The sequence below is a fragment of the Branchiostoma belcheri genome, unplaced genomic scaffold (genome assembly GCF_001625305.1).
Source record: "Branchiostoma belcheri isolate BF01 breed outbred unplaced genomic scaffold, Haploidv18h27 scaffold9, whole genome shotgun sequence".
NCBI lineage: Eukaryota > Metazoa > Chordata > Leptocardii > Amphioxiformes > Branchiostomatidae > Branchiostoma > Branchiostoma belcheri.
Window position 1 is genome coordinate 2,159,899 of NW_017804575.1, and position 15,464 is coordinate 2,175,362.

General features: G+C 41.8%; 1 protein-coding gene across 1 annotated transcript in view; it reads left to right on the forward strand.

Annotated features, from left to right (window-relative positions):
• LOC109487807 (gamma-aminobutyric acid type B receptor subunit 2-like) overlaps positions 1-4,430 on the forward strand; it is a 25,713-nt gene extending 21,283 nt beyond the window's left edge. The window contains exons 12-14 of the mRNA XM_019791882.1: positions 2,381-2,539; positions 2,990-3,154; positions 3,915-4,430. Of these exons, the coding sequence (XP_019647441.1) occupies positions 2,381-2,539; positions 2,990-3,154; positions 3,915-4,430 (840 nt within the window). The remainder of the gene's footprint in view (positions 1-2,380; positions 2,540-2,989; positions 3,155-3,914) is intronic.
• Positions 4,431-15,464: the final 11,034 nt, after the last annotated feature.

The following is a 15,464-nucleotide window of genomic DNA, read 5'->3' on the forward strand; positions in this document are numbered from 1 at the left end:
CGAATTGGATCTTCTATGGCCCGGGATCTTCTCTGGTATACAACCCCTTTATTTCGGCCGATTTTTACTATTTTTCCAGCGATCCGCGGTGCCTGGTAGAGGCTATCTCCTAGCCAATTATTTCCTCTTTCTACCGAATTCTACTATCCGTACCCCCGTAGGAAGGCCCGGTTGGCCGGGGGCTAGCTTGACAAAGGGGGTACAATTGTAATGATTATGTGTCATGTAATACAAAGATAATACGCCGATAAACGTTGGAAATCCAGGTAATGAGAGATACACAATTAAAGCAAGAAAATTGCTACTCATTACAACTGTATAGATTTTGAAAACTGCTACTGTCGAAAAGTACTGGATGCTGAATAGCAAAGTTCTTTTTATCACAACCATTTATTTTTCACGAGCCGACGTTTCGATGACCATCTGTCATCTTCATCAGGGAAATTCTGACTGGTTTACTGTGCACTGACGCTAGATGTTACTTGGTGCATAGTGCACTAAAGGTGTTACGATAGTTCATAGTGCACTTAAGCTAGTTTTTTCTGTTTACAATACATTCCGGAACGTAGTGTAATTGTGACATACATACTAGGCATTGTTACATCATAGGGAAATATGCGGTTCCAAATGTAACCAAATGTGACAGACGGTCATCGAAACGTCGGCTAGTGAAAAAATAAATGGTTGTGATAAAAAGAACTTTGCTATTCAGTCGTTTCCAACCTGATGAAATTATTTACGGAGTACTGGATGCTACTTGAAACTTTTGACAGTTTTCAAAATGTATCTAGTTTCTTGAGTAACAATTCTGTTGTGCATTGTACATTATATATTATGTATATTATATAGATAAATACTCACCTTAAACAATGTAGAGAGACGAAACCGAGAGGGGCCTGCGACGAGCCTCTGAGACCAACAAGGACCTGCCAAAAAGTATACTTGAACTTCAGATTGGACGGACAGGGCCAGCTATATATATAGTGCACAGAGAAACCTGCGAAGTCGATCAAGAAGGAAACATGTGGAAATAATTCTGTGACTCAGGAATCTCGTGACTCTTGAATCTTGACTCAGGAACCCCCATGCTGACCCTTTTCCCCTTTCTGTCTGCTAAAAACACAGACGAGTGAAAAATTAGACTTATCTTTGGCACCAGAGACTTCCTGTTACCACAGACATGACTTAACGATAGGATGAGGTGATGTAACATGTGTGAAATAAAATGTAATACTCTAAATGTTTTCCCCCAAAGAAATCGGCTTGTAGATTATGCTTCTGTAAGTCTTAAAACTTTAGCGATGTTTTTTTCATACCCTTTTTTTAGCTCTCCACCGCCACGAATATTAGTCTCCACCAGACTTTTTTGCGGGGTAAATAAATCGTAGAAATCGGCCTAAAAAGGGTATTAATTGGCCAGAGAAGGTAGCCAAATGGAGCTTTTCTTGCCGGCTACCTTCTCTGGCCAATTAATACCCTTTTTAGGCCGATTTCTACGATTTATTCACCCCGCAAAAGAAGTCTGGTGGAGACTACACGAATACGCGTTTCTAATGGTTTACTACTGTGCTTCAGAATTCTTTCAACCAATTCTTTAAATCACCGTAAAAATCTACTTCTCGTTTTTACCATGAAATAAAATCACCGAGAAAGTACACTGTACTTTCAAGTTGCGAGACATTATTTTTGCACGTTTTGTTATTTTTGTAGAATGAATGAATGAACTTTATTGCTCGACAATCGTACATGGTACAATGCGTGGCAGTAATACAACAATACTACAAATTATAGCTAAAATAAAACTAACAATCATTTCTACAAACTACTAATAGTACTATCGATAACAATCCATGTATTTGAGTTGCAATATGGTGTATGATATTTTGGTCTCGCTTATGGAATAAGGTATAAAGAAATTGACCTATGCAGTCAGATATGGTAGTTGGACATGACAACAATCTAAGGAATGTATCGTTTCTGTGTACCAGATAGGGTGAACTTTGTCTAGGTAGTAATAGTCTGTAACAGTGTATCTCTCTCTTTTTTTATTTATAAGTGGGAACAGTCATAACAAAGTGAAATTCATATTCAATATTTTGTATGTGGGGTCGTGTGGCGTATCGGCAGCGTGCTCGACTCGGAAGCAAGAGGTCCCGGGTTCAAGTCCTGACATGCCAGCGATCTTTTGCCCTTGATAAAGACACTTTAGAAAGGCACTTAACACGACTTTCCTCAAGTGAAAATGAGTATTGTCTTGTATTCGTCCTCTGCGTTGGTGGCGGCATAAAATACATTGTAAGTTGATATAACTTGAGTGTGCCGTCACAATGTCTACTCATAAAAAATTTTGGAATATATTAAAAAAGAATATATTTTGTAGATGATGGCCTTACGGAGACACCCCGAGCGGGACCCGATAGACGAGGCGGCGGGGTTACAGATGATGGGGCGGTCCCGCAGACTCACCGTCACCGACGAGAAGGAGGTCCTCTTCCGGGCCGAGGTGCTCAACCGCGTCTTCAAACAGGAACTCAGACAGGTATTTGTTTTTAGATAGTGAATCTTATCATATAATGATATCACAGCATCGCTACATTATACTGTATCATAGTAAAATGTTGAACTTTATTCCAACACAAGGGTTACACAGAGATCAAATTTTCAACGACTACTGTTGCCTCCATTAGAATAATGAATGACCAATCACTTCAAAACGTAATCTCGCGAGAGTTACGGTTCCAGACACGTGACGTTATTCACACGAGACTTTACTGATGAGACGTGACGTCAGCAATTGGTCAAACGTGCCAGGGAGTTTATATCGTCCACCGTCTCCGATGGCTGGAGTGCCCTGGTATATATGGTCTCTTAATTAAAACTTAGTCCTGTTCAGTGACCAGTAATATAATTTTGTCCAATGTACAATCATATTGTATCATTGACATGATAATACGTAATTGTATATCTCTTTTCTATCCTCCACTTTCAGCTGGATTCGATGATAAAGAAGCTGGAAAAGGCCATCAAGAACCCTTCCAAAATAGACAGCTACGATATCGAAGTGCTCTTGGAACAGCCCAGCCACAAAAGGCAGTTGACTGCTGACTCGCCAACACTGACTGACTTCAAGCCACTGCTACTGGATCAGCCGAAGGTGATGTTTGATGTTTTATTAGATATCCATTAGGCCACAGCAAGTAAATTTTATGGATGACATCCTCCGCAGACTCCAAATCTAATGCGAGCGGGCGAAAAAAAAACAAGACGGGCCAAAAAAAACAAGGTTCCTACATTTCAAAATTTTGACTCAATCATTTTACAAATGGTTTTGATTCAGTGGGAACATCACTTATACACAACCACCATCACATATCACTGCATCAAAGTAAGAAACAAAACAATTAAATCAGAGCCTTTTCTTGTCTCCTCTCTTCATAGTTATCTGCCATCCACCTTCCGGCATGGCAACATACATCTTTGCCCATTTTCGGCATGTTGACCACTGTCAGAGGGCAACAAAATTTGTTTTTTTTTTTTCCAAAATCAGTCTAAAATTAATGCGCGCCGATGTCATCCATAAAAATTACTTGCTGTGGCCTTAGGTTAGATAACAAATCTAATCTATTATTCCCGGATTCATAAAACACAGAGTACACAAATGTAATACAAGTTAAGGCACACAACATAACACTTGCATCCATTAGACTACAACTAGCATAAAACTACAGAGCAATAAACAATTACAACTACAAAGCAACACGACATTATCAGATCGCTTTTGGGAGATGAGAGGTCGCATACAATGATAATATATTCAGCTTCTTGCTTGTGCCAGCACCTTACCACCAGTGCTTTAAGGGTTTGTTTGTATCCATCTTGTGAGTTATCATGCCGTTTATGATGTTCTTAAACAGGTGAAGAGAGCTGTGTCCTTCTCTGACGACTTGGTGGACAAACGCTCGGGTGTGATTATCGACACCGTGTCGATGACGTCGCTTTCCGGACGATCTAACGTCACCGAATGGTCAGACAGCGAATCTGACGACTTGGTTCAGTCTAACTCCAACTCCGCGCAGGCGCAGAACGGGAACACCACCACGGAACAAAATGGCGTCACTCAAAGAACTGATGAGCGCAAAGCAGAACTAGAAACGCCTCTTTGTAGTACTATTCATCCTAACATAGGCCGGACTGAAGGATTCCTGGATGATTGTGACAACGGCAATGAGCCACACTCAATTTGCAGAAGAACAAGACTATCTGAACCTATTTTAAACCTCAGTGATAGCAACTGTCCCTACTCCTTACAGTTTAGAGAGGGTAGAACGAAATTCAGAAAAAGGTTATGGGCTGACACTCACTTTTGCCCAGACGCTGCTTGTGGAAAATTGCACAAGAAAGCTCTGTCAGAGAATTTCATCGTAACATGAGCATACAATGTACTGCTGCCTCGAGAATGTCGTATTGTTATTAGACACATATATTGTACCAGTTGCAGTTGTTGGGCAATAAAGTTGTTTGATTTAATGTTTTACATGCAACTGCAGCTATTTGTTTTGTATTTGGTGGACCTAGTTAATGTAAGGCCACATCGACTTAATTTTATGGATGACATCGACGTGCGCATTGATTTTCGCATGTTCTAAAAAAAAGATCACGTCCACCGAGGCTCTGGCCTGGCCCTAGGCCTGGGTAGTCCATGGTAGTTAGTGACAATTCGGAGTCGGGCACCCAGGCTACCGAAGCTCCACGACTCAAGAACTCAGTACATACGTACAGTGCTGATTCATAAATTCCGCAAAAAGCCATCATGTACACGGGCTTGTCGTATACGTCGCTATGTACTGCCGTAAATTCACAATATCAGCTTTGTATTCCTGTGGTTTAGTAGCATTTTTTTAAAACTTTTAAATTTTTTAAACTAGGAAGAAAAGGACTTTTTTCAACCGTTGGGGCCAAAATATGTCTTTTATTGAGCATTTTGCAGTTGATTCAAAACCTTTTTTTTTTTACAAATCAGAAAAAATGGACAGGGCTACTCCGAGAAACAACAAATTGAATTGGTGTGGCCTAAGGTTTTGCGTTTGGGATTTTGTCATTTGTTTTTCTTTTCACGTAAACTACTCGACCACGACCCCGCAAAAGTGCAAAAGGACAAAATTCGGTCAACCCTAAAATTGCGTTTTGTCATTCAAACTCTCCTAGAAAAAGGAATAACACCAGAGCCTCTCTGTTCCAGTGAATATCAACCTTGCTTTTAAAGTTGCCTTGGATACGAGTGTTCGAGATTACGTTCCACGACACTTGTGTACTGTATCGCTTCTTATAGAAGCAATTTATGATATTCTAATAAACATAACAGAGAATAGGAAATGAGCCTTGATTGAAAGTTACAACTCCCATATCCCCCTTCATTTGCTCACAAAAAAATTTGGATAGATATTCGCAATGATTGATAATTATAGGGTCAAATTCTAGGAAGCCAACCATGTAAAACAAACATATTCCACTGTAGCTATCTCCTTTTTAAGGTGCGCATCTCGCTGTGGGCTGAACATTTGGATCTCCACAGATTTTGTAGAATGATAGAAGTTATTGAAGGTGCAGTTGTGACGAATAAGTAACCAGGTATTCTCCTAAAACACCGGTGCAATAGCTCAATTGGTAGAGTGCTCGCTTTGTAAGGCCATGTTGATTTGATTATATGGATGACATCCGCGCGCGCATGAATTTTCGGCCGTTTCCAAAAAAAAAAAAAGTTTTCAACCATACTGTAAATCATACAAAACAGTTGCAAAATGAACAAATCTATACCCGTAAGTTGCAAAAAAATATTTGAAAACGATACCAATGTCGTAGAATGCCAAAATCAAACAAAAAAAAACGAAATGTAAAGAAATGAATTTGAAGAGTAGATTATTCGCCAAACGATACTCTGTGCCCTTTGTTCAACCTTCATGACCACGTAGATTTCATAATTAAAGCAACTTTTTTTTTTGGCAAAACTTTTTTTATTCGCACGCTCGCATCAGTTTTGGGGTTCCCAGAGGATGTCATCCATATAATCAAATCAACATGGCCTAACCGGGAGGTCGTGAGTTCAAACCCCGGCCGGGTCATACCAAAGACTTTAAAAATGGTACACACTTCTTTCTCTGCGAAGCACTCAGCACGTATGAGAACGAGTGTGGGAAGGTCAAACACACAGCACTACCAGCGGACCAGCCCCCTGCTGTAGTGCCTTGCACAACTGTGTGTCGCCCAAGGGCTACAGAAATGGAGATGGGCACCACCCTACGCTCGGCATAAGAGCACGGGAGACCTTCTTCTTCTTCTATTCTCCCAAATGGCCCACCCGGGAACAGTGGAGAGTGTTGCCGGTATCTCTCGGGTTGATTCCGTAGATTCTGCACACGATGGGATCTTACATCGAAGCAAGATGGCGCGGCTTCGGACAAGGCTATCCATAGAAAAGGTTTGTTAGTATTCTATCTTTGGTCTAATAATCATTTTTTAACGGTGTCGCTCAATGCAAGGCCAATTATTTTTGGCCACTTCTGGGCATAGAGCTAAAGTGAGTATAATGTAGTTATGTCAGGAGATGGCGGTAGACCTTTGTTTTGAAGCTTTGTGGATTGTAGTCGGACGGAAAGCAACTGTTTGGAAGCGAGTTCCATAATTTTGCAGTCCGGGGAAAGAAGCTGTTGTTGTAAAATGACTTGGAGACAGGTATATTAACGGTGTATTGATGTACGGTGCATTTTCTCGCCAGCGTCTTTCATATTGTTTTCCTTCGGTAAACATAATACAATGTCCTTATTTACAAAATCATGCCCGAAAACTAATTGCTTGTACAGAGTCAAAGATACTATACGGTACAATACAATAATAGGAAGCAGACAGCTACTTTCTGAAAAAAACTTGCTACGCTTAGCTTGCTATTGTGAGGTTTGACTTCTTCTTTGAAGGCAGTGGATAATTAATAGTCCCACGTTCTGCATAATGAGTGGGTTTTGTGATCTTAGTAGGAACACAGTCCTTTGGTGATCTTCTAAATGATGAAAGGATGGAGAAATTGTGGTAACTGAAATATTCTGTTTATATAATTTCAGAGCAAGAAGAAGAGGACTGAAACGGTAGGAAGTCTACTTTATTAATTTAATTTAACACGCATTTATGATCACTCATGGGGTATTTATGGTCAATCAAGGAATTATAAAAAAAAAGTCGTGTTTTCTATCAGCTACGTCACTTGCTTCGCAAACTCTTATTAGTTTTCTTCACACATGCCTATACATGTATTTGCTATGAAGACAGGTGCACTTTAGTTCTACATCGCTTGGTGTCGCTTTAGGGATGTTGGCTTCTTTGAAGCTCTATGTTGAATGTTGGGTGGTTTATAAGGTGTCGTCTTGAAGTGCTGTTAAAGTTCAAGAAAGATTAATTAATTTGCAAACTCCTGTCTAAAATGTTCCAGGTATTGGGGAATCTAGACATCATGGTGAACATTCTTTGTTGGTTTTTGGTGTGCATTACTGCCAAATCGTTACAATGTCTAGTGTTATATTGATGATGATCCGAATTGAAGCTAAAAAGCGTTTAAATTTTTCTGGAAGACAGGAACTAGAATAGATTATTGCCCTGCTGACAAAACATGACAAAACATTACTGCAACATATAAAGTGACGTAAACAGACACCCAGGCTACCAAAGCTCCACAACTCAAGAACTCAGTACATATGCACAGTACCGATTCATAAATTCCGCAAAAAGCCAGCATGTGCCAGCTTGTCGTATACGTCGCTGAGTACTGCCGCGAATTCACAATACCAGCTTTGTATTCCTGTGGTTTAGTAGCATTTTTATTTTTGGCCGGAATTTTTTTATTCGCCCGCGCGCACTAGTTTGGGGGTTTTCAGAGAATGTCATCCATAAAATTAAATCAGTGAGGCCTAACTCTCCTTTTGGCCGAATTCTACGATCCGTATAACCGTATAAAGACCAGGTGGAGGCTAGATCAGAAGACAGGTAGCGTGATGTTGACCTCCCGACTTCCCGCCTTTTGATCTGAACGCCATGTTGTCTCCTGTCAAACACAAGTTTTATCAGCGCGCGGTGAGTAAGTAAGGGGAACACGCCTCTTGACTCAGCCTAATTCTCACCCACACCTGATAAAAGAACCGGTCAGCACACAACTTAAACACTGCCTAAACACACAGAGACACCTAATATTTGTCGTGCCTTGTTGACTTACCATTATAGCTCCGGCAAATTGCATTTCTGACTACTCACCGAGGTAGTCTATTTGCCCTGGATGCCAAACTAGTATCGGACCGTTAGCCGTTTTCCTTCGGCAGCCAAGAGCCCTTCCTCCGCCTATCTAAATTACCGCTACGGGGGAGTTGAGCCCGAGGGGAGTTTTGAACGGACCAGCCAAACTCCCCCGGGCTAGTCTCCCCGTAGCGGTAATTTAGACCCGCGGGCGAAGGGCTTTTGGCTGCCGAAGGAAATTTCTAGCGGCCCGAAACGAGTTTGGCATCTCCAGGGTATAGTCTATAGTGCTAACGTTTGTATATCTGAGGCCACAGCAAGTTTTATGGATGACATCAGTGCGCGCATTAATTTCTAACTTTCGCCTAATTTTGAAAATAACAACAACAAAGAGAAAAAAAAAAACTAGGAAATTTTGGTGCCTTCTGAAAGTGGTCAACATGTTGAAAATTTGCCGAAGATGTCTGTTGCCATGCCGTGGAATGTGGATGGTAAATAGATATGAAGAGAGGACACAATTTTTCTGTTCCAACAATTTTTATTACAAGACATGCCCACGGCACACTCAACTTTTTTTCAACTTATCTTTATGCCGCCACCAACGAAGACAAACGCATGAACAGACAACAGACATTTTCACCCGAGTAAATTGAGGAAATTCGTGTAAAGTGGCTTTTCCATACGCACATACAAAACCGGTGACATGGCAGGATTCGAACTCGGGACCTCTTGGTTCCGAGCCTAATGCTCTGTCGTTATGTCACACATGATTCCACCGGTAAGGATATCAAAGTAGCTAATAAGCTGCGGTCTTTCAGGGCTTGTCTAAACCTTATTTGTGGTCGCCCTGACTGTGTCAGTCTGTAGTAAAGATTGATGAAGCCACCATGTAGTACAACATGCACTCATTAGCTGTGGACCTGTCTGTTGAACCCCTGTCAGAACATTCGACCAAAGTTGGCTGAAGTTCGGGAGCAGTGTGACCAGAGGTCTATCCTATACGAGTCGAATTTATTTTGAGTTAAATTTGAGTCAAATTTGACTGCAAACCACGTGCACGTCCCGAACTACTCCCGAACACCAGCCAACCACCAGCCAACCACGGCCGACCCTCCCGTCCACACACGAATGTTTTTTTTAAACATTTTGAAACATTCGGCTGACGCAGCTGAACAGTATATATAGTTGACCCAGCCGACATTGCTTCCGACCTACTCTTAACTTGGTATCTCACAATCTGGACATGCCAGGGTCATGAATTTTAGATGGTAGGTAACTCTGTGTGAAAAGAAGTCGTGTGAGTTTAGTCCCCCTAGCAGCGTGTTCCGGAACTGCAGTACGATTTGTTTAGTGGAATGTCGGCTAGTGTTCGAGAGGTCATATTCGGCTATGTTTGGCAGGGTCTTTATATATGCCAGTGCATACATGTGGGACGGCAACATTACATCACAGTGACAGCAAGTCTGCCACACGTCCAAATATCGTACCGCATCGATCCACGTAATTAGAACTATGTCTTGTACCGTTAAGTCGGGCGCAGTGGAGGTACTCAGGCCAGAGCAAGTAATTTTTATGGATGACATCAACACGCGCATTGATTTTCGCCTAATTTGACCGGGGGAGAAAAAAAATCAAGAAATTCTTTTGCCCTTTGACAGTGGTCAACATACACATGCTGAAAATGGTCAAAGATGTCTGTTGCCATGCCCGAAGGTGGATGGCAGATAACTATAAAGATAGGATACAAGAAAAGGCTCTGTTTTACTGTTTTGTTTCTTACTTTGATGCAGTGATATGTGATGCTTGCTGTGTATATGTGACGTTCCCACCGAATCAAAACCATTTGTACAATGTTTGAGTCAAAATTTTTAAATGTAGGAGCCTTGTTTTTTTCGGCCCGCCTTGATTTTTTTCGCCCGCTCGCATTAGATTTGGAATCTGCGGAGGATGTCAACCATAAAATTTACTTGCTGTGTCCTTAGTACAGAATTACACACATGAAATCGATACCGATTGAACAGTTTAAGGTCAGGAAACGGATGTTTTGTGAAACACGTGCCCAGTTTGTTTAGCATGAAAAAACACGTCTACTGGCAAATAATACACGGCGTTCGCCATACCCAATGTCTAAAACAACACCTACGTCGATGCAGGTTAGACATCCAGGTAATAAGATACGCCAAAAAGCAGTTACTCAAGCAACTAGGATATGATTTTGGAAACTGTCAGACGTTTCAGCTAGTATCCACTAGCTTTCATCAGTGACTGAGAGATCAGAGGAGAAATGCAGGTTTATAAGCACTAACGATTGAAAAAACAACAACACTTATTTGATAAAATAACGGCTTGAGCGCGCACAAGCTTTTGCGTTTAAAGGGCTGAAAGAAGTAAGTTTTAAAGTGATTCTTTCCACACGGTAGTTAAGTGGTTTGAATATGATACGTGTGGATTTAAAACCCCAGCAGTTTTCCAACCCTTCTGTTATACATAAGCCCAGTGTCAGTGTTTATTTAGTGGGCTGATTTTACGGTATTTACCGACAGAGAATGTGCCTAAATAAAGAGACACCCCTCCCTTAAGTCTGTCTAAATTAGTCGACATCCGAGTCCACAAAGCGCGGACGTTAAATGGTAGCGAAAACTAAACACTCGTGGTTTTGAAAAGCAGTGACGGTGTCTGATAGAAAGCGTTGGACAATAGCAACGGCCTACTGCCAACAACATACAGGTGCAATACTTGTACAGCCGTCAAGGCAGAGAATATAGGCCACCGCGACTGTATCTCAAATACACGGGCTGCGTACGTACTGAGTCCTCGGGCGTTGGACGAAGGTTACCCGGTCGCCTGGGCATCGGGTTGGCGGACGGACGGGACAATAGCAACGGTCTACTGCCAACAACATACAGGTGCAATACTTGTACAGCCGTCAGGGTAGAGTTCGTAGGTCTCCGAGGCTGGATCTCAACTACACGGGCTGCGTACGTACTGTGTCCTCGGGCGTTGGACGAAGATTACCCGGGCGCCTGGCATCGGGTTGGCCGACGGACGGGACAATAGCAACGGCCTACTGCCAACAACATACAGGTGTAATACTTGTACAGCCGTCAGGGCAGAGTTTGTAGGCCACCGGGACTGTATCTCAAATACACGGGCTGCGTACGTACTGAGTCCTCGGGCGTTGGACGAAGGTTACCCGGCATTTGGTTGGCCGACGGACGGGACAATATACGGCCTACCGCCAACAACATACAGGTGCAGTACTTGTACAGCCGTCAGGGCAGAGTTAGACCTGAATCTCAACTACACGGGCTGCGTACGTACTGAGTCCTCGGGCGTAGGACGAAGGTTACTCGGGTGGTACGCACAGGGAACCCCGTAGATAAAACCATGCTGACCCGGCGGCACTCCATGGTAGAGGAGTTCTACCCTCTGTACGACTTTCATCGCTCCACGACATTCAAGAGAAGGGCGGCTACGTGGCACGAGGTGTACCGCACGGAAGAAGAAGTTAAGGTACCTTTTCTATCTACAGTTGCAGTGTACAAAATACTTTTTTAAACCAGTGGGCAACCTACGGCAAAAATTAGGTTGCCCATCAGAATTTTAGGTTGCCCCACATATAAGTTACTACTTTCCTCAAATTAAGTAATGTTACATACATAAACCTTTAACAATATTTCTAACAGCCTTTAGTTAACTGATACAATGCATAGCCATTAATACCTAAAATTAAAAGTGGTGCAAGCCAAGTGGACATGATTTGGGAGGGGGGGGGTCATTCTTAAAATTCAGGTAGCACACTGGGCTACCTAGGTTCAGAAATAGGTTGCCACAAGTAAAATTTGGTTGCCCGGGGCAACCAGGTATTTTGCACGCTGAGTTGTGTTGTCATGGTTTTTATACAAGGGTTTGGGGGTTTAACCTTCAGTTGTAAGGTGTCGGTTCACTGAGTGAAGCTCTTGAGACGATTTAGGTACTTTAAGTTGTAACTTAAGACAAACACACACGCTAGAACTTTTGATCTGTTACAGTAACCGTTCAATGCTTACAGAGGGAAACCTGTTCCTTCTGAAGTCCTTGAACGTGCTACCACCAAAACGTTTTCATTGATCTGACTCTGATTGGTTGAAAATTAATTGTATCAGACACATGATTGCTACTGCTAGGGCGATGAAATTTGAGCCAAACAAGAGGTACTTTGTATACATACTTACTCTAGTTGTCAAAGGTTGCCAGTTAGATTGGATAAGATTATATGCTCAAGTACTTGGGCAAAAAATGTGTATCGTATTATCACTATGTAACTAAAATATAGGATTTAAAACTTCATCACCTTGTTCTAAAATTTTATCTCTATCTGTATCTGTATAGCCGATGTAGCCGCCTTTCGGCGTAACACACCAGCTTCGCAGGCACGCGGCGTGGCGGCAGCTGGCTATATTACACCGATCGACTTGTTACACCTAATCCTTGAACTTCTAACTCTAGACATTGTTTAAAGCAATCTAATGACAATGCCCCTACTGTACTTGGTGACAGTGAGTTCCACTCTGCAATAGTTCTAGGAAAGAAGGAATTTTTGAACACCTCAATCCTTGGTTGATAACTCTGCGTACTTGAAGGCGTGACTATCTCTTCTGGGCTGGTATTAGGTACTTAGAAGTTGGTACGTCCACCAGTCATTTTGTACATCATACACAGTCTGGACATTTTTCTCCTGTCTTCCAATGAGGACCACTGTAGGTTTCTTTTCATTGTGTGAGGGGTGCAGGTAAGGTAGTTATGTCAGAGGGTTCATGGTTGTCATGTCTCCATCCCTATACCAATATTAGCATGGAGACCAGCCTTGTTAGCTTTAGTCCGCTCCCCAAGATCCGCTACCCTCTAACAAGGCTGGACACCAGGCTATACCAATATAAATTTGAGTACATTTCCAGCTCCATAGACTATATTGTGACATAAGTATTAAATGCATTCAAAGCGATTTCAGGGCAGCAAAACTGGAAATACTCTGAATAAGGCAATCTTTGTGATATTGACACATACTGCTTCACATTAGCACATTTGAATCAGTATTTCATACTTTGGGCATTTCAAATTACAGAAACAAGCCCCAAGATGAGTCCTTTATTTTCTAGGTGGTACCCTAAAAATCAGCCCATGGTCCTTCCGGTAACAATTTTACGTAAGAATTTTGGGAATTTTTGCTCCATGAGGGTCAATGTACCTACATTGGGATAGTGTGGTTTCAACTCAGATTTAACCCAGTTTCAACTGTAAATGACTTGAATATTGGCTTCAAAAAATCAGGTTTCCAAGCCCTAAAAACTGCACTGAATGCCTCTAACCCTATTTTAAAAAATCGGGTTTCCAAGCCCTAAAAACTGCACTGAATGCCTCTAACCCTAGTTCGAAAAATCGGGTTTCCAAGCCCTAAAAACTGCACTGAATGTCTCTAACCCTAGTTAGAAAAATCGGGTTTCCAAGCCCTAAAAACTGCACTGAATGCCTCTAACCCTAGTGCCATCTTGGATGGTCGTCTGAGGTTAGAAGTCACGTTTCACCTGCCGTCTAAAGAATAGCAGACCTTTGACGTAGTGACTAGGTGTAGCTTACTTCAACCGTAACTTTCTTTTACAGTCTTTTCATTCGCTTGAATCAACGCAGAACAAACGAGGAGTATACACCACAGGAACTGTGCTGACAAAATCACACAATGTGAAGGAAGTGGCGAAAAGGATGTGTACTTTGAACAACATATACAGTCCTTGTGACTACGAGCTTTTTGTGCCATTTTTTTTATATATTCCAACATATAATCACAAGACGTGGCGACGGCACACTCAAGTTTTTTCAACTTATTTTATGCCGCCACCAACGCAGAGGACGAATACAGGACAAGACAATACTCAGGAAAGTCGTGTTAAGTGCCCTTTCCCAAGGGCACAAGATCGATGGCATGTCAGGACTCGAACCCGGGACCTCTTGGTTCCGAGTCGAGCACGCTGCCATGCCGCACGACCCCACTTCCATTTTATATGATAGCTTTGATAAAACACAATCTAGTTGGACAAATCCTCAATGAGAAATGCAATGCAATGTCTAATAATTAAAGACACCCAGTGCAGATTTTAGAGCTTAGAAACCCGATTTTTCAAATATTCCAGTCACTTATCTACATACTGAGTTGACACCACACTATAACCCAATGTATATTGACCCTCGTGGAGCAAAAAGTCCCAAAATTCTGACGGAAAATGGTCACTGGAAGGGCCCTGGGCTGATTTTTAGGGTATACCACCCAGAAAATAAAGGACTCATCTTGGGGCTTGTTTCTGCAGTTTGAAATGCCCAAAGTATGAAATGCTGATTTAAATGTGCCAATGTGAAGCAGTATGTGTCAATATCACAAAGATTGCCTTATTTAGAATATTTTCAGTTTTGCTGTCCTGAAATCGCATTGGATGCCTTTAAACACCTGTAGCGCTCAATCTTTAATTGGTAAGGGTTGTTTCAGGACGTTGCGGGGCAATGACATGATGTAAATACTAGTAGACACTGACAACATACAGCCATTAGGCCACAACAAGTACATTCTATGGATGACATCCTCGGCAGCCCCAAATCTAATGCGAGCGGGCAAAAAAAAAACAAGGCGGGCAACAAAAAATAAACAACAATGCGGGCGACTCCTACATTTTCAAATTTTGACATCATAAACCTTGCTAGACATGCAAGAAGTGTTCTAAGTTTACTGCCAACTATTACAGCATCCATTTCTCACTGAAGCAACTTGAAAGAATAAAATTTTTCAATCATTGTACAAATGGTTTACATTAAGTGGGAACATCACATTATACACAGCCACCATCGCCTATAAAAGGAATGAAATACGTCACTACATCGAAGTAAAAGATATAACAATAAATTAGAGCTTTGTCTTGTACTTGTCCTCTCTCTTCATATCTATCTGCCATCCACGTTCCGGCATGACAACAGACATCTTTGCCCATTTTGGCATGTTGATCACTGTCAGAGGGCAACAAAATTCTTATTTTTTTTTTCCAAAATCAGGCGAAAATCAATGCGCGCGCTGATGTCATCCATAAAAGTTACATCAAAATAAAAGATAAAAAAATAAATTAGAGCCTTGTCTTGTCTCCTCTCTTCCTAGTTATCTGCCATCCACCTTC